Raw genomic sequence first — 23,059 nt, forward strand, 5'->3', positions numbered from 1 at the left:
GCCCCCAACTTGTGCCTCCACTGACACCATGGGCTGCAGACCAGAGTCTTAGGCATGTGGAGCCACAGGGTTGACAGAGCCTCACTGGAGGACAGAGGAAACGGGCCCCCGTGAGTGTCCTTCTCCAAACCCTCCGTGCCAGGGACACAGCACCCGTGCCGTCCTGCCGGGGCCCACCTGGGCTAGAGTCATAAACATCTGCTTGCGGAGTCTCTGCTTCCCACTGCTGTAGGCTGAGCCCCTGCCTCCGAATCCTAACCTGGACACCAGCTTTTGTCACCTGGGGCTGGAACTCCTGGAGGGGCATTCTCAGCCCCAGCCTGGGGCCTGGCCACCGGCGTGGGGCGCCCAGGGGTCAGGCTCACCTGGACAGTTCCTCCAGTTTGGATTTGGCGTAGTCCAGGCTGTTGCGCTCCACGTGCTCATGAGGGGTGTGAGCCAGGAGCTCATGCAGCGTCAGGATGTACCTGGGAATCTGGTGTGCGGGATGGGAGGGGACAGGGAGGGAGACGGACGGACAGAGGAGGGGTGGAGACAGACGGAGGGACAGAAGAGGGATGGAGACGGACGGAGGGACAGAGGAGGGATGGAGACGGACGGACGGAGGGACAGAGGAGGGATGGAGACGGACGGACGGACGGACAGAGGAGAGATGGAGACGGACGGAGGGACAGAAGAGGGATGGAGACGGACGGACGGACAGAGGAGGGATGGAGACGGACGGAGGGACAGAGGAGGGATGGAGACGGAGGGACGGGGGCAGGGAGGGACAGAGCAGCAGCACAGAAGGACAGCAAGAGAGAGGGGGAGGCAGAGAATGGCCGTCAGCTGGGAGGACCCCAGGAACTGGACCGAGCAGGGAAACGGGCGCCCTCTGAGTCTGGCTGGGGCCGGTCTGGGACCAGAGCCCCGGAGCAGCTGGAGGCTGGGGGCCGCAGGAAGCAGGGCGGGCTTGGGCTCAGGACCAGGGGCGCTCCTCGGCGCAGGAGGCCGGCCTCCCCCTCCTGCTCCCCGCGGCCCCCAGCACGCGGCCTGGACCGGGCGGGGCGGGGCGCCACCTGGAACATGGGGTAGGTGAGGAAGGTCTCCAGGGTGCGCTCCTCGCAGTCGGGCTTGGCCTCGTAGTGCTTCAGCAGCTTGTCGAAGTCGCGGTTCTGCTTGCAGTGCGCCAGGATCTGCAGGCTGTACTGGTGGTTGCGGACGAACTCCTGGTAGATGTTCAGCATGGGCAGCAGGATGTCGAACAGGTCCGCTGCAAGGGCGGGGGGGGGGGCGCTCAGCGGGGGCTGGCGCGGCTGCCCCACCCGGCGGCCAGCCTCCGACCCCGCCCCACGCGGGAGCCGCGCCCCCCGGAGCCCCGCCCACACGGGAAGCCCCGCCCCGGGGAGGGATCGCCCCAGGGAGCCCCGCCCCAGGGAGCCCCGCGGTGCGGGGGGAGGACTCCGGCACCCCTGCCTCCTCCAGGACCAGACGCGCGAGCCCCAGCAGAATCACAGTTGTAGAGACGGCCCGTCCAGTCGGGACCCCGTGTCTCAGAGGGCCCCTCCGGGATGCGGGCGCTCCCCGTGGGCTCCCCATCTGGGTCCTTCCTGCCAGGAACCGCTCTCCGCCGAGGGAGGCTGCCTCCGGCACAGGCCACACCCTACCCAGTGACCGGCCCAGGTGGGGGTGTAAAGGCCGGCCCCTGCCTCAGTCCGCGACACCTCTGAGGGGCCGGCCCAGCTCCGGAGCTTCTGAGGGGTCCAATGACGCCCCCGTCGTAACTGTGCTGTGGCCCCCCTGCTCTGACTCCCTCATTGGGTCACACGGAGGGCCCCCAAGAGGCCTCCCTCCCAGAGTGTCCCATCTGTGACAGGTAATGACCAAGGTCACAAGGTGAGTCTGCAGGGGCTCGGAACCAGGTCTCCCGACTCCCCATTCCAGGCTTCCCACCATACTGCACACCCTCCCGAGTCTGGCCCTCCAGCCCTCTGCCCCTCCTTCCCGACCTCCCCAGCTGTGCAGCCCCAGGGTCCTCATGCCCTTGCAGCCCCCCAGGGCCCAACCATTCTCTCCAAACTTGCCCTTCAACACTTGATGGGTGGGGTGGACCCACGGAGCCCGGCTTACAAACCCCGTTAAGAAAGAAAAACAGACTCGGAGCGGGAGCTCCTGGGTAGGGTTGTCCCCTGCCAGGGGACAGCGTGCTCAACTGGGCTTCGGCCGCAGGGGCAGCCCTGTCTTTCCAGGGCCGCTTGAATTCTGACCTTGGGGAAAGTGGGGGTCAATGACTTGAAGACAACAGCAAAAAAGTGTCCACCCACTCAGAGGCCTCCATGGCCTAAGGGTAGAGAAGCTCTTTATTCTAGAAATTCTCCTTCTGGAAACCTATCCCAGGGAAAATGCTCCGTAAGAAGGAGAAAATCACACACATAGATGATTATTTCCAGTAACAAGAAGTGGGACCAACTCCAAAAAGCCAGTGACGGGCAGTGGAGCATTACACTGCCATCAAAAAGCACACGTCCAGGATAACAAATCACTTGTGCTATGAAGTTAAGTAAAAAGATTGAAATAAATAAAAAAACAACCCACAGCAAGATTCAAAATCTAAATTCAGTATGTTTGCAACTATGTAAAATGGGGAAAAAAAAAAAACAACCCAAGATCTATGCAGAGAAAAGAACTGGAAGAAAACACACTGAGATGTTTATGGCAGTTATCTTTGGAGGGAGGGCGATGACTGATATTTTTAAACCCTTCTACTTTTCTGGATTCTCAAATTTTCTCAAACGGGTACGTCGATATTATTTTTAAAAGGGAAAAGTAGATAAGTAACTATAAATATATCGCTTCCTCCTAGAAATACGGTTTTTGCCAACACGTGTTTCCCCTTCTCCCCCTGAGGGATTCGGGGGGCTTGTGAGGGGAGTGCCACCAGCCTGGAGGGTGGCCCCGGAGAGGGACGTCGGGGGGGGGGCGGCTACTCACCCAGGACCAGGGTGGGCCAGCTGGAGATGCGGGCCTTCAGGCCTTGGTAGAAGATCTGGTGCAGGAACATGATGGTCTCGCTGCAGGGAAAGCACAGGGTGAGCTGCGCCCCAGGGAGCTCCTGCCCCTCCAGGGTGTCCCCGGCCCCGAGCCAGCAGCAAGCCGCTTCCTCCACGGACTCCCCAGTGAAAGCCTGTACAGCTCGTGGGGTCCAGTGCTGGTCGAGTATGCAGGACCCCTTGTTAAGGATTGGTGGAGAAAGGGCGCCTGGGTGGCTCAGTTGTTAAGCATCTGCCTTTGGCTCAGGTCATGGTCCCAGGGTCCTGGGATCGAGCCCCGCATCGGGCTCCCTGCTCCGAGGGAAGCCTGCTTCTCCCTCTCCCACTCCCCCTGCTTGTGTTCCCTCTCTCGCTGTCTCTCTCTGTCAAATAAGTAAATATAATCTTAAAAAAAAAAAAAAAAGAATTGCTGGAGAATTCCAAGATGGCCCCAAGCAAGGCTCCCTAGGCCAGGGCCGCCAGCCTCCCTGTGCCCCCCAAGTTCTCGCCATCTGGGAGCGACCCTGGGGAACCCCAGAGGAGCCCAGGGCTCTGGAGAATAAGGAGTAAAGGCCGCTGATAACGTGCATATAGGGCTGTGGCCTCAGACCCACAGGGCTGCACTTAGCCTACACCCCGTCCCAGGCTGTGTGGCCTTAAGCAAGCTGCCTAACCTCTCTGAACCTCAGATCTTTCTGCACTAAATAGGGAGGTGAAATGAGGTAACCCCTGCAAGCCATGGGATGATGTCAGCGCCCAGTGCATAGTGGGTGCTCAGTAAACCTAGCTCTCCACCACCCTTTTGGGACAAGTTAGGGAAGCAAAAGAGCCAGCGTCCCCCCCAGCACCAGCTTTGTCACCGCCGAGAGTGCTCGGGGCATGTGCGCTCCCCAGGCAGCCGGCCCCAGAGCAGACAGCTCGTCCTCCTCCGAGGACAAGGGGATTTCTGTCTCCGCGGGGGAGAGGCTCCCTCTTCCTCTGGCAGCCCCCTCCCTGCCAGCCGATCCTCCTCTGCTACTGCTCACCACCCCAGCTCCTACCGCCCTGGAGACCTGGGGCTCGCCTTGAACCAGACCGAGGAGTCCAAAAGGACGCTAAGGTCGTGCACCCTGTTCTTGGACAGGAAAAGTGAGGCTCCTAGAGGAGGGGTTGGGGCCGCCCGAGCCTCTGCTCTCTGCTCACACACCCTCTCCCCACCCCCGGGCGGTCCCCTCTCCCAGCACCGTGTGTCCCCAGGGGGCCTGACTGCCTCAGAACCACAAGGCCGGGCGGGGGTGGAAGGCGCAGGGGGGCACGGGCCTGTGGGCAGCAGAGCATGGGGTCTCCCCCGAGACCTCAGGGGGAGAAGAGGGGAAGGCTGAGGGGAGAGTCGGGGAGAGAGACACACACACAGATGACACCTCCAGGCTGAACAGTACAGTCAGTAACTTGGTCACATCTGCCAGACGTACAGGATGGAAGGAAAACATGGCACCAGAGAGAACATGGAGATTCCGGGTAGAGGAAACGTGAGCTCCATTCTGAGCGTGGGTCCTGTCATTATGGAGACTCGACTGTCTTCTCCCTGAAGTCCCGTGAGAATGGTCCCCCAGGTGTGGTGACACACTGATTCCCTGACCGGGGCCACCCCAAATGGCTGAAGTCATTTTCAGTTTTAGGCAGCAGGTCCCCTATAGAGTGACTTTTGACAAGGCTGGTTTCTGTCTCTCTGCGGCCCCTAACTAGTCTGTTGAGTGAACAAACGCATACCAATCCCGAGAACTTTGGCCGGCCACGTGTGAAGACCACTTGGACAGTTCAGAAGCAAGAGACTGAGTGACCTAAGTGTGTGTGAGAATGCACAAAGGGAAGAATATCTGATCTGAGATGGGGAGATTCGGGTTGGGGGACTTTCAGGGTTCTTGAGGGAGCCAGGCAGCTCTGGACTACCCTGAGCACAGCCCCAGCAACACTCAGGGGCGCCTCCAGGCGACACCTGCTCAGGATGCATTAGGGAGGAAATGAACCTTCTTAAATTCCAACACTGCACAGGCCACTGTAGTAGCATGTTAGGAACATCATAAGCTAGGACTATAAAAAACACAGTTGATGAAGCCTCCATTTTTAAAGTACAAACTGAGAGAATTTCACCTGTAACTTTACTACTTAGAAGCTACCATTGTCACCCATCTCATAGGAAAATAAAATGATCTTATTTTGATTTGATTTTTTAAAAAAATCATTGTTATGTTCTTTGAACATTTATGTACTGGCCATCTGAATTCCTTCTTTTGTGAATTCCCTAGCCATGTCCAATTACTATTTTGTCTCTTCTTAATTTTAAATAACTCTACATATTAAGCACATAACCTAACCTACATGTTGTAGACATTTTTGCTCAGCTATCTGCCCACTGATTGTGTGTTTGCTATTTTAATTTTTTGGAAGTTTTTACATTTTGCTTTGTGAGGCATATCATTTCTTTCTGTCTTCGCTTCTGAGTGTGTATGGATTGCATACACACCTGTTTTATTTTATTGCTTCCTTTTTACATGAAGGTACTCAACTGCAGTTAACTGATGTGAAATGCGAGCGAGGGGTATAAACACAGTCCTCCCGGGGAGGTCAGCCAACTGCCCGACCGCATCTTTCAAACACGTCCGCCGTTCCCCCTGCTTTTCTATGCTGCTTCTGAATGTTACTCCTTTTTATACGGTCTTACGTCTGTTTCTAGACTTTCTGTCTTACTTTCTGGCACTACCTTCAGGCGGTTTTCGTTTCTTTTAATATATTTATAAAACTTTATAACATTTTAATTAAAGTGGGGCATGTTTCTTTCATTGTTCTTATCTGGAAACACTGTTACCTACTTATATGTATTTATGCCTTCAGTTGAACCTCAAGATCACTTTGCTATGCTGCACTTTGGTTGGAATTATGTTACATTTATAGAATATTTTGGGTGAACACGGCAACTCTATGACACAAAATCTTTCCATCCAAGGTGCTGGTCCACTCCCTGTTTTTGTACAGCCTGCAAGCTCAGAAAGATTTTTACATTTTTAAACCGTTTGGAAAAAAAACAAAAGAATATTTCATAGTACGTGAACATATGTGACATTCATATTTTAGCATCCATAAGTGAAGATTTATCAGAGCACACCACCTGCGTTCATTCATAGACTGCCTGTGATCACTTACTTTCTTCATAGACTGCACGGCACACAAGGTCTAAAATGTCTCCCATCTGGCGCTCTACAGAAAACCTGTGCTGACCGCCGGCCCGTGCGAATAGTGACCCTGAATTGTGCGTACCTGGTGTAGCTGTGTACACGACGGCCCTGACCCACCCACAGCAAGCAGGACCCAGACACAGAGGAAGTCGTTATTTAAATGTGATGGGTACCACAAAGGGAAGCAGCAGGCCCTGGGAACACTTAAGCAGGGACGTGAGCTAATGGTGGCAAGGGACATGGGGGTGGCCAAGGACATGACAGCCAAGGGAAGACGTGAAGACAGAGTAGGAGACACCTGTCAAGGACGGTAGGGTGGGAAGAACATTCGAGGGAGAGGCAGCAACCTGTCTGCAGAACACACCTGGGACGTGCTCATTCTGCCTGGTGCCCCCTGAGTCCAGAAAGGGGCGTGACTCACCCACGGGCAGGCCAGAGTAGGCGGGCAGAGCCTGGCCCCTCCACTCCTGCCCCACCCTCTGCCCACCCACACAGCCCATTACCCGTCGCCCCTCCCGTGCAGACACGACTAATCCCTGGTGGCACACTGCCCTGCCCCCCGTCCCCGGTCTCACCATCCCACTCAACCCAGAACGGCGGGTGGCCACTGCCCGTCAGTCAGAGCGGGCATCGATGTACAAGCCACCTGGGCCCCCCCCTTCCCCGGGGCAGGATGCCTCTGGTCGCAGGCAACGCCTGTGGTGCCCAGCGCAGGGGGGCCGGGCGTGGTTTCCATGGCAAGGAAATAGCCCCAGTGTGCGAGCTTCTTGTCCGGGCTAACCCAAGCCTCCTGCACAGGTTTACTCAAAAAATCTTTCTTCCCCTACTGGGGGAGCACACCGTGAACCCCTCCCCGCCCTGTAGCAGCCTCCAGGAATCCGCCAGCCAGGAGAGAGTCCTTCCCCAGCTCCAGCAACTACCAAGTTAGCATCAGGTTTCCAACGGGGCCGGACCTCTCAGCCTAAAAGCAAATCCGGCAGAAAGCCATGTGCAGGAGTCTCTTCCGTAAGTGAGGCAGCAGCCTCCGTGGTCGGAGGCAGGGAGCGCCAGGCGGTCCGTCTGTGTCCCGGGTGCTGCCTCCACAGCGGGGCTCATGTGCAAGGGAAGGCTCTCCAGCGGTGCAGGGGCGAGGTGGAGTGCACCTCCAGACCCTCGCGACCATGAGCAGGGGGAGGAGGAGCAGGGGGAGCAGGGTCGGGGACAGGATCCCAGCCTGCTACTGAGCAGGGCAGTGGGGAGTAGAGAGCTTAACATAAACAGGGCTGGGCTAAAACTGCAGCACACAATTGCTGTGTGCCCTTGAGCACACCCTGCAACCTCTCTGAGCTCCAGCCTCATGGGGCGTTGCTGAGGACTGGAAAGCATGCAGGTGCAAAGCAGGTTCCACGAAGCAGCACCGTAATGTGGTGAGAGTCACCCAGAATGTTCACTCCCGCCAAGTGCTGGCTGGGGTTGTCATGAGGGCAAGGGAAGCGTGACCCCTTGTGCTCACGAGAGCACAGAGGACGGATGGTGAAGGTCATGCTGTACCCCCTGGACCATCCAGTGAGCTGCTAATGATCACAAGGCAGCCACTCCTAGGTCATTCCTCCCCCAGCCTGGCCCCACGGGGAAGGAAAGAACTCTAGCCTGTTCCCATGGGAGATCAGGGCCAGGGTGAAGAGGGAGCCGGCCCCATAGGACATGCATCCCCAGATACGCTCACTGGGTTCTCTTACTTAAAACAGTAAGAAAAACAGTGGAATACATTGATTGCTTCTCTACGTTGAACCAGCCCTGCATTCTTGGGGTAAATTTCATTTACTCATGATGCATTTCTGGATCCAACCTGGTAATGTTCTGTATCTACGAGATCCGATAGGAGACAGACTTTGCTTTGGATGCTGGAGTGATGCTGGCCTCACAGAGGAGGAGGGAAGCGTCCCCTCCCATTAGATGTGGATTCCGTTCCCGGCAGGTGCATCACCGGGGGCGTGACTGTTAGGTTAATGTCTCGCTCCCACGGAGCACTGGACACATAGCTCGGTGCGAGATGCTGTGTATGAACCCCTCACTGGATTCTCCGACCCCTGTAAGAGGCAAGTACGTTCCTGGAAGCCGTGAGAACGGATCAGGCTGCCGCTGTTTGGACCAAGATCAGCGAGACCGCAAGGGCGAGAGCCTGGCGCCAGGAGGAGGGGGCTTCCTCCCTCCTGTGTATCCTCAGGCGAAGGCCTCCAACCTGATCACGCACTCGTTGAAAGATAAAAACCATGGGCTATTTTTTCCAACAACTTTTGAGCAAAGGTGGGGAGCCGGCCTAAAAACTCTTAACTGAAGACTCCAGGATAAAAGAATTCCATGAAAGATCGATGAAGAATAACAAAAGCTTGGAAAGATTAAAGAAATACAAAAGCACACGTTTCTCAGTGGTTGTGATAAGCAGTCACCGAAGGCTTGCAATCGTGGCCTAAAGATGCGAGAACCAGGTGCAGCACAGAAGGGTATCAATGCCTCCCGCAGCTCAGCCGACCCCCGAATGGCCGGGGTTCGGACCCCGTGGCCCGTTACCCACGGGTTTCATTGATAAATACAGTACGGCGCCAAAAATGTATTTTCCTTGTGATTTTCTGAGCACTGTTTTCTCCTCTCTAGCTTTATTGTGAGTTACGGTCTATAAACCATTTAACGAGCAGATCATGTGTTGACTGACTTATGTCATCAGTAAGGCTATCCGTAGTTAAGTTTCGGGGAGCCCAAAGCTATACGTGGATTTCCGAGTGTGCACCCCTCACCCCTGAGCTGTCCAAGGGTCAGCCGCGCCGAGCCCCCGGGCAGGGGGCTGCCTGCAGGTGCAGTCCGTGACCCGTGGCCGCGGCACCTGTGGGAGATGGAGTTCCCCGGCTCCACCTCAGACCTCCCAACAGAGAAGCACAGGGTGGGTCCCCGCTCCTGCGCTCACGTGTGCGCATCTGTGGACCCTGCTGTACCGCCCGGGGCACTCAGGAAGGGATGCATCCTGTCACCGCGTCGGAAAGACCCCACTGCAGTTTCTGGGGTACGTGTTACCCGATTTCACAAAAAGGTAATTGATTTTCTTGGTTTTAGGAAATAAGGGCATTTACATAATACTTAAAAATTCTGTTCAACATGTATATTAAGCAGCAACCTTGTAAGGCCGGGTGGTTTAATTTCTAGAAGGTCTTATGAGGTCAAAGGCTGTTCCCCGCCCTGTCTGTCCGTCTCTTTCCTGCCCCGACCCCGGTGCGGCGTCCACACCCACGGCCTCAGGCCTGCCCATCCCAATGACTCTGGGCCTCTCTAGCCGGACCCCTGACCGACGTCTGCACCTCTGCATCACCTCCGGGCCACCCCACAGGCCCCTCACACCCGGCACCCCCTGTGTCCTGACCGCCATGGGGCAGGCCTGGGTGAGGGCCGGTTAGGATGAGTGAAGCGGCTGAGTGAGGCGCATTTTGGCAGGATCACAGCCGAAGGAACATCTCGGGGTACATGGTGGCCCACCCTAATTCCTGGGGGGGGGTTGCTCACACATTGCACTCTGGTTATGTGTTTTCACATCCGTTCACCCAATTTTAACACCCACCGAAAAGGTCATCTATTTAAACCATTTCTTAAGAAACCCTTTTAAAGAGAGGTCGACAGCCAAAGGGCCGCTGCTAGCTCGGCCTTCTGGGGCAGCACGAGCCCCACAGTGACACCAGAGTCGCCATTTGGGAACGGTGTGCATCTGCAGGGCAGGTGGACCGTGCGGCACAGAGCCTGGCGTGTAGGTCCTTGCGGCCCCATCAGGGTAGGACGGAGCACAGTCAGCGTTCCGGGGCCGGATTTAAAACTCGGAACACTTCCGCCGCGGCTTCTCAGCGTCAGCACGAACACGGCGGGAGCCACGAGCCTCTGTTGGGGGGCCAGTCTGTGCCCCGCCAGGGTTTCCAGCAGCCCTGGCCTCGGCCCCCTCGCGGCCCACAGCACCCCCAAGCCCAGCCAGGTTCTGGCCATCAGATGCGTCTCCAGACATGCCGGGCCTGCCCTGGGGGACACGACACCCCAGTGGGGCACCTCTACCCGCTATGCGGCACCCACACTTGCGGGGGGTGGGTGGCTTGGAGCCATGTGGCTCGGGCGGCTTCCATGCCGTGGGGGCCGTTTGCTCAGCGGCGCCAGGCGGTCTCCATCCCGCCGTGGCCGAGCGCCCGAGGTGGGCCTGCCTCTGGGGGAGCTCACCTGTTCAGGAAGATGCTGCTGACGTCATCGTGTGTGATGGGGGGCTTCTTGGAGCTGGCTGCCATCCGCAGCGGGCGCAGGAAATTGTTGACCAGGATGTGCAGCTGCTGCACGTACTCGGCCTCGGCCTCCAGCATGCTGAACACCACCTGGTTCCTCTTGCGCATGCTGTCGGCGTGGGGTGAGCGGATGTAGTCCTGGATGATGGTCTTCCACTTGCGCCGACATAACCAGCCCCGCAGGAAGCTCTGCACCTGTGGGACCGGGCAGGGGTGGGGGGGCTCCGTCAGCTGCACTGCCCCCGGGGTACGGACCGGGCTTTGTCACCCCTGCCCCCTCTGCAGGCTGGGCGTGCGGGGGACAGCCCGGCCGAGGGCCAGGCTGCAAGGTCCTGGGCGAGTCGCCTGGTCGCTCTGAGCCAGTCCCCCATCTGCAGACGGAGCTCACGAGGGGGGCCCCGGGCTCCAGTGCGGTCGGGGAGCTTGCTAAAATTCCAGGGCCCGCCCCGGACCTCTGCATCCTAACAAGACCCCTGGGGGGCTTTAGAAGCATTCTCTGAAGGAGGAAAAGGGTGGCCCGGGCTTGCATTATGGGAGGGGGCCGGAGGACAGGGACCTGCCAGGCCACGCTGGGCCCATCTCATCTCGGCTAATGACTGGCCTGAAAGCCCAGAAGTTTCCATGAATGCTCATCTGGAGAGAGGGCGATTATCCAATTGAACAGAACATGGCAAATGAGTTAATGCTTGGAGCCTCATCAGCGCTTCTGCCTGGAACCTCTCCTCCTGCCTCCGTGGGGGAATGGACGCTGATACTTGATCTTGGAGTCGGGCTGCTTGGCATGGCTGCGTGTTCGCAAGAACTCGGGCGAGGACCTCGATTCCCAGCCACACAGAGCTCACTGCGGCTCTGGTGGCTGGGATGGAGCCCGGGCAGGGGGTCCCGGGGTCGCCTGCTGAGGACCAGGCACAGATGCTCGTCAGTCTCAGCTGAAAGGGGTACCAGCAGCAAGTTCAGTCGGTGGGCTTCGGATCTGTGGCTGGGGCCGTCTACCTTACAGACGGGGTCGGCCCTGAGCCCAGACCACTCTCTTCCAAAACAGGGAGGCTCTCTCCACCAGGGAGGGCTTGCCTGAGGCCCAGGAGGGTGAAAATCGAGGGAGGGAGGAGGATTTCAGCTGGTATTTAAAATGCTCCAACCAGGGGCACCTGGGGGGGCTCAGCCGGTTGGACGTCTGCCTTCACCTCGGGTCATGATCCCAGGGTCCTGGGATCGAGCCCCGCGTCGGGCTCCCTGCTCAGCGGGGACCCTGCTTCTCCCTCTCCCGCTCCCCCTGCTTGTGCTCTCTCTCTTTGACAAATAAATAAATAAAATATTAAAAAAAAATGTTCCAACCAGAAGGGCTTCTCAAAATGGGCCGAGCAGCCCAGGGGAGTCACAGCACAGAGGGAGGCCAGCATGCCCCTGCTGGCGTGGGGCTTGGCTCGGACCTGGTGACGAGCCCCGAGGCCCGTGGGGGTCTGGCAGGTCCTCCAGATGCAGGAGGCCGGCCGCTGGGACGAATGGGGCTTGTGTGGCAGGTGGGCCCCGGGCTGGGCGACCTTGTGTTTTCCAGGAGGGTCTGTGTCCGGGGAACACAGGACGTGTGCTCTGGAGCTTGGCTGGGGTCGAAACGTCATGAGCAAACGCTGAGCTGTGTGACCTGGGCAAGTGCCTTGGACTCTCTGCACCTCAGCCTCCCCGTGCGTGAAATGCAGATAATAATGAAACCCCAGAGGGTTTTCAGTGAGGAATGAATTAATCTGCATAAAGCTCCTAGAATAGTGTCAGACACATAGAAAGTGCTTAATGAATGTTAGCTATTTCTATTTTTGAGAAACAAAATCTAGATTTTTATGTGAAGTGTTTAGCTTTTAAAGCACTGGCAACAAATTAAAAAGAAAAAAAAAAAAACACACTGTGTGGGCTCAGAACCCCAGACACGCCGGGAGGCTGAACTTGGCCCGGGAGGACGCCCATGTGCAGTTTCTGGTCTGGGGGCGTCGGGGGCTTTCTGTCCGCTCCACATGCAGGATTCTCCGGTTTCACCGGTCTGTCTTAGGGTGACTCAGGCTCCCCAGCTTCAAGTCTGACAGCTTGCACACGCACACATGCTTCCCTGTGCACCTGCCGCCCTTGGCTGGCCCACAGTGCTGGTTGGCACCCCAGCCACCAGGCGGATTCCCAGGGCCTTCTACCACCTCTGGACTTTCATGGAGCAAACCAGCAGGGGCAGCTCTGGGGTCCATGGGTTCCCATGCCGAGGTGGGCAGGGGACTAGAGGGGGCAGCTGTGAGAGGAAGGGTCTGCTTGAGGAGGGGGCCAGGGGGGTGTTGCAGTGGGGAGGGGGCCGGGGAGGGGCTGTGGCAGGGGGGAGGGGGCCGGGGAGGGGCTGTGGCAGTAGGGAGGGGGCCAGGGGGGGCCTTAGGAGGTTGCCCCCATTATATGAGAAAAGCTTGCAGCTGGAGCCTGCAGGCTGGATTCCTTCTGCTTTGGAGCCTGTTCTGCGCATAAAATGGGGGGGCCACTGCCCCCAGGGACAGCCCGGAGAACCCACCTGACCAGTGCTGTTCAGGGGTCCTGTCTCAGGCTGAATTGGGGGGCCGCCTGCCCTGGGGGCGGGGGCACAGGGGTGACAGTGCCAGGAGGCTCTCTAGGAGGGCTGGTACAGACCTTCTTGATCTTCTTGATGTCGCTGTCCTCATCGTTGGGGGTGACGGTCTGGGTGGACTGGATGCGCTCATTGTCCTTGAGCAGGGACGCGATCTGTAACAGGGATGCCGATCCCAGTGGTGAGCGAGTGCCCTGTCACCTCCCCCAGGGGGCCTTTGGCGCGTGTCCCCCGCTCTGTGGGAGGCTGTGGAGCCAGACGGTGAGGGAGCACTGGACTGGGAGCCCTGGCACCCGGGCTCTGGGCAGCGGGCACCCCGGTGTAATCTGGGGCCTTTGCCTTTAATCTGTGATTGTCCTTCCTACGCCCCAAACCATCAGCCCCTTTATTTTTCATTTTTACTGTGGCAAAACAACATCAAACTTAACCATTTTAACCCATTTCAGGGGTACAGTTGAGAGGCATTAAAGTACGTGCAGGCCGTTTTCCAGCTGTCCCCACCATCCATCTCCAGAACTTTCCATCAGACCACACTGAAACTCGGGCCCCATGAAACAGCGTTTCCCCACCGCCCCCCACGCCCAGCCCCCCATCAACCTTCTGACTATGAACTTGACTCCTCTCCATCCTCACAGGACTGAAATCCTACAGAATCTGTCCTTCTGTGACCGGCCGATTCATCTGGTGTAAGTAACGCTCTCCAGGTCCACCCATCCTGCCGCAGGTGTCAGAACACCGTCCTTGTTAAGCCTGAGTAATTTCCCGTGGTACTTACGTACCCTATTTTGCAATCCCTTCATCTGTAAGTGGACACTTGGGCGGTCCCCTTATTTTTTCAGACAAAGCTGTGCTGGAATCAGAGAAAAGCGGTGTTTTCCTGCTGGCGCCTGGCTGCCCCCCACCCCCTGGGCTGCCCTGAAACCCTTCTCTGCCCAGGACCCCCCTGTGGACACTGCTGGCCTAGAAACACGGGCCAGCCCTGGGAAGGAACGCCAGTCTGCCCTAGAAGGCCTCCAGGAGCCTGAGGTGGGGATAGGAGTCAGCACAGCGGCAAGGACAGAACCAAGGGGTGGTGCCCAGGAGAAGGGGGGCCCCAGGCCACACGGTGGCGGACCCCTGGGCCTCCTCGAGTGGACGGCCGGGGCGCGTTCTGCCCGCCGCTCCTAGCTGGCGCTTCTTGCTTGCTCCCATCCACCTGCTCCTGGTGCGTCGCGTGCGGCTGGGTGCTCGGAACACACCGCATCATGACATAGGGAAGCGAATTCCGGAGAATCGGAGCAATAGCAACAACACAGAGCTCACCCCCGGGAGCACGCGGCCGCCACTCGGCCCCACAGACTGAAGATGGTAGCTCGGGGAGCCTCCAAACATGGCCACGACGCCAGCTCCCTCCTCATAGCACAGGGCTCTGTCCCCTCAAGGCCACTTGAACCGCAGAGTGAATGGGCTCTCACAATTGAACATTTTGAAAGCAAAATGGAACGGTTACCCGCTCTCCGCTCCCCTGGTTGCTAAAATTACCCCAGCAATGCTTGCAGAGTGACTGAAAATAACTGAGCCACATTCAGGCCGGCGCGGCTCTTCTTCCACCGTCGTCCCTGCCCCGCCCCCCTCCCAGGGCCTTTTTCAATTCTCTGAGAACATCTGCACGTCGACATACAGGCTGACTCTTTGATCTGTGCTCGAGAGGGACACACACGTGCGCACACAGACACACACGTGTGCACATGCAGGCTCTTAGCTCAGAAACGCGGGGATGCCCGGCCAGCGCCCCACACCTGGCCTGATGTTATCACTTCTCCGCCGCAGCTTTGCACACCCTACCCCTCCTCTCTTCACAATGGCGATGCACGTGTATGTGTGTAAGTAGCCTGTGTCTAAAACTGATGGCGCTCTTCTCAGGCAGAGGCACTCCAGGACAACTCCTCAGCAGGGCCAGGGTGAAAAATAGATGTAATATGCTCCATGTTCAGGCAGTGCTGGCAAGCCCTGGAGTCTTTACTTAAGGAGTGGGCTGGGTGGGCAAACTCTGGAGTGCCGTGAGCCCGGGGACCCTGCAGAGATCGTGGGCCGTGGCTCCTCCCCGCCAGGGGTGGGCATTGGGAGGTGGCGGGAACCCCAGCCCCACGGAGCTCCCACTGGCAACCTTTCTCGAAACCTGGCTGGTCCCCTCTGGGGGGTATTTGCTTTGGACCCGATTTGCTAGGCTGGTACCCAGGGGCTGCTCGGTTGGCCCTCGTCAATGACAGCCCCAGAGAGCTGACACTTGGGTTCCTGCCTGCCCCCCTGGCTGGCTGCCCACCAGCCCCAAGATGGTGTCTCCGATCCAGAATGCATTTAGTACAGCAGCTGACGGTGAATTCATCCAGGTGTTTGTTAGCAGCCAAGGTTTTGCTAAAGACCCCATACTTCTTGCTCTTTAAGGAGCTGACACATGACCCAGCGCCCTCTCCTTCCCGCTCGATCCCCTCTGGCCTCTTGCAAGGCATCCAGGTGCCCATCTCCGTCCTCCTGGGCCGACCTTGTCCGCATATCCTGGTAGCGTCTCTGTGCTGGGCTCTGGCAAGATGCAGCTGGAGGTGGAGAAGCCAGATCCCTCCCTGGAGGAGCTCCCAGCCTAAGAGGGGAGTCAACCCAACAGGACAAGGCCAGAACAGGCGTGCGGCCCCTGCAGGGGGGGGGGGTCTCGCCAGGGAAGCAGCAAGGGCCATCCAGAAGAGGTTCTGAAGGATGAATAGCAGTCCAACAGGAGGGCTAGGGACAGAGGACTTCCAGTGGAGGGGATGCTGTGAACAGAGCCACGGGGCACGCAGGGTGTGGTGTGCGAAGGCAGCAGGGGACACGGGAGACAAGCCTCCAGGCGTGGAGGTGCGCGCCGGTGCGGACTGCGGCGTCGGCTGTGCTCTCCCACGTTCCCCAGAGCGGTGTCCTCGCTGCCCTGTCTTCCGTGCTGGGGATCCACGGCAAGCTCTGTTTGCAAGACTGATCCAAACCCTGCACTGAAGACCTCGAGGGTCCTTCCAGAGCCAGGCCTCTGGGACTCGGGGTGCTTCAAGCCAATAACGTATTAGGACTGTGTCTAAGCTCCTACCCTGCCCTGCAGGGCCTGCTTCACCGCTCCACACTCCCCTCTGACCATCAACGGGAGAAAGATCGCTGCAGAAACAGTGAAATGCTGCCAAGTGGGGTGCCCGGAGTGGATGCTTCTTCTCAGAGGTGGATGCCCCTTTGCTTTAGCAGGTCCTCAGCTGCGTGGACGAAAGACGGGGCCTGGCAGGGGGTGGTCGGGCGAGCCAGAGAGCAGGGGTGCACGGTGCGCTGCAGACTTCCGTCGGGGCGCAATCTTGTGTGTCCCTGGAGAGAGGTGGCCGCGGGGCTGCAGGGTGCAGAGACAGGGCTCAGGACCGGGAGCGGGACCCGCGCAGAGCCCCAGACCCGCAAGGGCCCAGGTTTGGCTGAGGGCTTGGCTGCTGCCGCCCGGACGTTCTGAGGGCCCTGGGTCTTCCTTGTGCCCCAAGCCCTGCAAATTATGTAACTGGGCCCGAAGGAAAGGAAACCGTGAAATGCTTAAGGATCGGCTCTCTGAAGGAAAGACGCCGACTGGCAGCACCTGCCGAGTTCATGGTGGAAACAGTCCACGTCCAACTCCCACAAATGGAGTAACCAGCCTGCAGAACTCCTGAAGGTTAGACGGCAGGTTCCTGCAGGCCACTAGGAGCCAGCTCCCGAGCACCACGCTGTGTATGTATGGGGATCCTGGTGAGATATCCCCCCGCCAGGAAGGGCCAGGGGACGTGAGGGTGGGGGCGTCTCCTGTGTGTAAGCTGGTTTCTGACTCAGCTATGGAAGCCACTCCTCTGCTGTGTACACACCTTTCGGGAAGTCTGTTCCGTGTTCCGCACGATAGCCCGTGTTGGGGGCTTGGGGATGGAAGGGGGAGGCACAGTCGGTTGGCCGTTAGGGCTTCTGCAGACTCTGGTTCTCCTCCACGGATGGATGAGGCAGGACTGTGCTTCTCAGCCCCGGGACGGCGGGCCTGGTCCTGTGACGCGCTGTGTCCATAGAAGCGTGAGCGGAGGTGCGGGCATTGCTCACAGTTCCCTTCCCTGCGTGTGAGCCGGGGGCCCTGTTGGCTGTGTCCCTGACTCCGAGTGAGCGTTTGGGAGCAGGACCCCCAGTGGACACCCCGTGTGAGGGAGGAAGCAACCCTTGCTGCTTGAAGCCCCTGCGATATGGGGGTGGTGACGGGCACGGGAGTCGGGTCACCCTGACAGATGCGTGAGCTGACCACCGGCGGGGTACGGAGCAGTGTGGGGGGAGGGCAGGAGAAGGCGAGTCCCTGCACGTCCTCGGGGACAGGCCTGAGCAACTGTGTCTGGCTAGCGGGGGACCGGTGGATCGTGGGGGCTTGGGGCCATCGAGGTGACACTGTGGTCGGCAGATACGCCTCCTTTCATCAGACCTGGCTCCTCAGGGGGTAGGCACGGGCCAAGGATCTGGAGCCAGGAGACCCAAGTCCGAGAGCTGGGACTCCGTCACTCAGGTGACCTTGGAGCAACCTTGGATAAGTCCCTCCCTTTGCTGTGGACCTCAGCGTCTTCAGATCCCTCCAGGGTCCCGTTCCAAGGCCTCCTGCATCCCTCACGGCCTACTTCCTGGGAACAGGCTGTGTCCACCTGCCCTGCAGGATGTGTGTGTGACACAGAGACTACAGCCCGAAAGCCTGACTAAGATGGCCTTTCTTTCAAAGTCTTCTTGAAAGGGATCTTTTGCCCTGGAGGGCGATGCACTCAGTTGGAAGCATTGCTCCACATTCCCACCAAGGTGGCTTCTGCTGCCATCTGACATACACGCGCACACACGCACGCACGCACACTCACTACTGACCTGCTTCTGTCCCCCAGCGACACAGAACTCCCCCTTGGCACCCACCCCTGCTCTCATGCACAGATCCCTGAAACCCTCCAAGGCCACATGCCACGTGAACCCATACCCTCTCTGCCCATAAAAGAACTCACTTCTGCTTGGGTTCACACCACAAGCTCTGTGACATGCTGACGTCATCGTTCCCCAGTCAGACCCAGCGGGAGACACTTCCATCGCTCCAGGACCCGGCTCAGAGCATTACGCCCATGTATTCTCTCGGCACCTACTACGCGCCAGGTATAAGGAGCGAGTGAGAAAGGGCAGCCTGGCCCTCCAGGAGCCCCCGCCGGGCCGGTGGGGCGGGGGACAGGCATGGAGCCGGCTCTGCTGAGGCAGGTGGGGTGTGGGAACGGAGCAGGGGCAGTGAGCGTTCTCCCGGCTGGGGCGGGGGCCTGGCAGGAGGCATTGGACCTGCTGGGACTCCACGAGGCAGGAAGATGGGATGACAAGGGTGCAGGGCGCAGGGCTCACGGCTCCGGGCACTGGCTGGAGCCCCTTGAGACTCGGGAGTTATGGGGAGGGGGATGAGGCTGTGGGCAGCGGTCAGGGGGTTGCAGTGAGTGAGTGAGTGAGCGAGTGAGTGAGTGGCACCCGGACCGCCTTGCTCATAAAGCTAATAATGGGGGACTGGGGTCGGGCCTCTGGTTCCTCACGGGGTGCAGCCTGGACTCGGGGATGTGTGCTGGGCTGGGGGAGATCCCTGGGGGGGTGGTCTCCGGGATGGTTCTGATTCCAGAATGAACCAGGTGGCTTAGAGACGGGACAAGCTCGCATCCTGGAGCCATGTGGGAAGAGGCTCCGAGCAGAGTGGAAAGACCGACAAGTGGACAGCCAGCCCTGGGCTCCAGTCCCAGCTCTGCGCCCCCAGCTGTGTGTGCTCGGGCAGGTGGCTTGCGGTCTCTGAGCCCGCATCCCCTCAGGATGCTCATGGGCGGACTGAGGCGGCCTGTCTGAGGTGCCCGATGCAGGACTGGGGAAGGTATGTTGAACCAGAACACCCAAGGGGACACTGCAGCCTCGTGATGGAGCAACAAGGTGGGATCGATGCCTTCCATCTGACCGTTCCAGGCAGACCTGGCTTCAGGAGCATGGGATGGGACCGTGCTTGGAGCTCCCAGCTCTGTGGCTCCCATCTTGAAATTCTTAATAATTTCCTCTGAATTCTGTTTTATAAGAGACATCTGATGGGACTGTGGGGCACAGCTCAGGGTCTCGGGGCCTTAGCTCACAGTGTTCCTACCTCTCACTCGCCGCCTCCCTGAGGCGGGTTCTCGACTGCCCACTCCCCACACCCTGGCACCCCGGGACCCACGACCACTGCTACCCTCTGTCCGGGAGCAGCTGGGTGGCATCAGCGGGGGACACTGGAATCCATCTGCAGGAGCCTCAGTGTAGGTGCGGCGGGGGGCATCCAGTGCGCATCCATGGGGCCTCAGGGAGGCGTGGGAGACAGCAGCTGGTGCATTCGGTGGGTGACCCCATAATCTGGGTACCAAGTGCATCATGGTGCAGAGGTTGGGGGAGGTGGAGGTTGAAGTTGGGGGTCACCTGCCCACCATGGGTTGGGGAGGTGGGCTGTGGGGAGGGGGGTGACTTCCTGGCTGCAGCCTTGCGTTTTCCCCTTGCATTGGGCCCTGGAAATTACATAGCTGACTCTGACTGCCAGAACCTGTGCTCTCCCATCCCCTCCTCAGCGCAGAGCCCACGGCTCTTGTGTGATGTGGCCAGATGGTGCCGCGTGTGCCATGGGGCGAGGGCTCAGATCCGCCTACGGTGGGTGCGGAGGCCTGGGCGCTGCATTTCTAAGGAGATACCGCTTCATGGACGGCGCTCAGTATCACGGTCCTAGCAGGCTCAGCCCGGTGACAGCGCAGTCCCCAGACGGCCGCCCGGCGAGCCCCGGAAGAGCAGAGAGAAGGGGCTGCCGTGACGTTGACCACCCGGCGCCCCTGCGCCCCTGCCGTGCTGGCTGGTGATGCAGGATGCTTAGTCAGCGTGGCCCTCGGCACGGCAGCCTGCAACTCGCCTCTCATCTTGTGCCATCCTCACAACCTTGCCGGGTGAGGGTAAAAAGCCCATCTTACAGACGAAGAAACTGAGGCACAGGGCTTGGGGGCAGAGGTGGGATTTGAACCCAGATCTGACTATGTGCCCTTCCTGCTCTGCTGGTCACAAGCCCCCCAGTCCCCGCCCCTCCAGGAGCCCGGGGTGGTGTGAGGTGCTGGTCTGGGGCCTGGACCCGGCCGGCGGTCACCTCTGCCTTCAGCCGCTCGATCTCGATCTCCCCGTCCTCGATCTGCCGCCGCAGCTGCTTGGCCACCGTCTTCTCTGTCTCCACGATCTGCAGCAGGTGCAGGTACTTCTGCATCAGCGCTTCATGCTCCGTGGCCAGAGTCCGGTAGCTGCGGACAGATGGACACGGAGGTTAACACGCTGCCTGCCTGAGCCCTAGAATCCAGCCCCAGTGGGACGCCCCCACCGACGGCACTCCCGAGGTCCCGAATGCTGCACACAGTGCCCGGGGCCTCCTCCCCAACTCCCGGCTTGTGCCCTGAACCTCTGGGTCCCACTGGTACCGTCTTCCCCCAGCAAGGCGCCCGGGCCTTTGCACGGGTGGATCTTCTGTCTGAAGCCTGTCTCCCCTGCTGTCTTTCCTGGGCTTTGGCTCTAGCCGCAATGCTGTGTTCTCCGACCCAGACTCTGGGGGTGCCCCCCAGCCCAGGTCTCTGATCCCAAACCCAGGGCTCTGGGCACAGGCCCACGCCAGGGCAGCCTCGGCTGGGAGGCTTGTGTTGGGGGAGACTGGCAACAAGCCTGGAAGGTTAGGGGGGCCAGGTCAGAGGGCCCCCCATAGGATAAGCAGAGGGTGGAAGAGGTAGCCCAGCATTTGTGTAGGTTAACAGGCCTCAGACTTGCAGCGTGTCCCGGCTGGGGGAGCCAAAGACCAGCCGTGCCCTGCCCAAGGTCACCGGACCCAGGCCTCTGAGGGTGGAGCCAGGTCGCCTGTGTTCTGGGCCAGGGCTCTCCCCGACACCACACAGCACGAGCAGGGCTGTGGGAAGGTGTCAGAGCTGGGGAAACACCATTCTGTAAAGGAGCGCCGAAGGGCTTTGCAAAGGAAGCCTCAGCAGAGCCCATCGGTACAGGAGGCCAGGCATGGCCGCAGAGGGAAGGTCCCCTGTCCCTGGCTCCCAGCCTCCCGTCCCCTCCCTGCGCCTGCCCCAGCTTCCTCCCACCCTCTGCTTCTCTGCAGCAGCGGCTCCCAGTTTCTGGCCTCCAACCTCAGCCCCTGGAGCTCCCTGCCCACTTCCCAGCTCCAGCCTCACCCCCTGCCCCATGGGTGGCCCTGTGCCTGCCCTGCAGCCCGCCTGCGTCACCCTCATGCTCCTTTGCTGGTCCCGCCAGCCCCCCGGCACGGCCACCCCTGCCCCGCGGGTGCAGATTCTGGCTGAGGCCCCGTGCTCTGACCCAGTCTACCTGCCAGGCCCGGCCTCGCTCGCTCGCACACCCATTAGCCCAGGGACTTCCCACGGAGCCTTAGTTTGCTCATCCGTGAAATGGGGGCTGTGCCAGCGTGGGACGGTCACCACCCTGTGACTCCCCTCCCGTCAGAGGGCAGACACCCTGCTCGCCCCACCCTGGACCCCCGAACGTCCGTTTCTTCTGTGTCAGCAGCGGCCCCTTTCCCACAGGCTCTCTCTCCTCGGCACATAGGGAGCCCCGAGTCCCTCCACGTGAGGGACAAACCCAGCCCCTCTCCCACCTGTGCAGCAGGTGGAAGAGAGCAGCCTGCCCTCACCGATCGTCCCCACTGTCCGGCCCCCACTTGCTCCTAGCCCAGGGCAGCCCGGGGCGGCTACCTGCGCCCACAGGAGCGGGGCCCCTGTCGGGGTGACCAGTGGGCTCCCCACATGCCCAATCGAGGCGACACTTTCCCGTCTGGCGTCTTCTTACATGACTTTCCAGCTGCCCTGGATGCAGCTGGTCAGTGGGGCGCTGGGCTAGCGACGCTGGCTTCAGTCATCGGCTCAGGGCCCGCACACACGTGCTCTCAGCCCTAAATGACACGGGAGCCCAGGTGGCTGCACGTGGGGAACGGCCTTGCACTGAGGTGGTCGGGGGGCCCCCGGGAGGCTGAGAAAGCCTGGTCCCCTGATGGGGTCAGAGGAGGCTGACTCCCGCCGGCCCTGAAGGCGGCAGGGGATGGTGGGGCGGGTAGACGGGGCAGGGGGAGCGGGGCGCATGGTGGACCTGGAACACATGTCCGGGGAGGGTCCTGATCCCGAAATCAAAGCTCGGTCTTGGCTTTCCCATCCGTCTAAAGATCGATAAGGCTGTACGAGAGGACTCTGCTTGGCAAGACTATTTGCTTAAGATGAGGACTCTGCTTCCCTTACAAAAATGAGTGTTAACTAGAATATTAAGTTTTCAAGTTTCTCCCACTTCCCAAGAGGCTCAATTCTCTTTGAAAAGGAAACTCAGCAGAGATATGACGGGGTCTGTCTTCATGCTGCCGCACTTCTCTGCACTCCAGGGGCGTGGAAATCCGAGACTTGGTTCGTTGGTCGTGGGCGCTGGCGCTCCGCGTGGAGCAGGGTCTCCCGTGCAGCCGATCTGGCCTTCTCTGTCCCCAAACCCCAATAATGAGGTGCTGAGCACCTCTTTGGGTAGCACTGTCTTTGGAGACTCAGAGCTGGAAGGAAACTTGGGAGCCACGAAAGACCCACGGTCTCATTTTATACCTGGAGAAACTGAGGCCCGAGAGGGGACGAGACTTGCCCCAAACGAGAGTCTGTGAGCGCGGCAGCTGGAGCTAGAACGGGGCTCCAGTCCCCGAGGACATGGGGCTGCTCGCGCCCACAGCTCCCTCCCTGCGGGGTGGACGGTGCACGCATGGGTGGCACGCAGCACCGAGAGACCACGCTGTGGACCCTACAACTTACTTTTGCACGTACAACGTATCTATTACATAAATCCAAGTAGAAACTAAATAAGGTTCAGGCAAAACTGCTCACTGCTCAACAGAGCTGTGGAACAGAG

The 23,059-nt window shown here is 59.5% G+C and overlaps 1 protein-coding gene across 2 annotated transcripts in view; it reads right to left on the reverse strand.

Annotated features, from left to right (window-relative positions):
• RASGRF1 (Ras protein specific guanine nucleotide releasing factor 1) overlaps nucleotides 1-23,059 on the reverse strand; it is a 99,713-nt gene that overhangs the window by 48,428 nt on the left and 28,226 nt on the right. For both annotated transcript variants that reach the window (XM_028093791.2, XM_088024920.1), the window contains exons 3-8: nucleotides 20,274-20,421; nucleotides 13,156-13,248; nucleotides 10,445-10,698; nucleotides 2,971-3,050; nucleotides 1,059-1,252; nucleotides 366-475 (exon numbers count right to left, since the gene is read on the reverse strand). In XM_028093791.2, the coding sequence (XP_027949592.1) occupies nucleotides 366-475; nucleotides 1,059-1,252; nucleotides 2,971-3,050; nucleotides 10,445-10,698; nucleotides 13,156-13,248; nucleotides 20,274-20,421 (879 nt within the window). The remainder of the gene's footprint in view (nucleotides 1-365; nucleotides 476-1,058; nucleotides 1,253-2,970; nucleotides 3,051-10,444; nucleotides 10,699-13,155; nucleotides 13,249-20,273; nucleotides 20,422-23,059) is intronic.

The sequence above is a fragment of the Eumetopias jubatus genome, unplaced genomic scaffold, assembly GCF_037043125.1.
Source record: "Eumetopias jubatus isolate StellerSeaLion01/CBP00866 unplaced genomic scaffold, mEumJub1_p1.0 scaffold_7, whole genome shotgun sequence".
In the NCBI taxonomy this organism is placed as follows: Eukaryota; Metazoa; Chordata; class Mammalia; order Carnivora; family Otariidae; genus Eumetopias; species Eumetopias jubatus.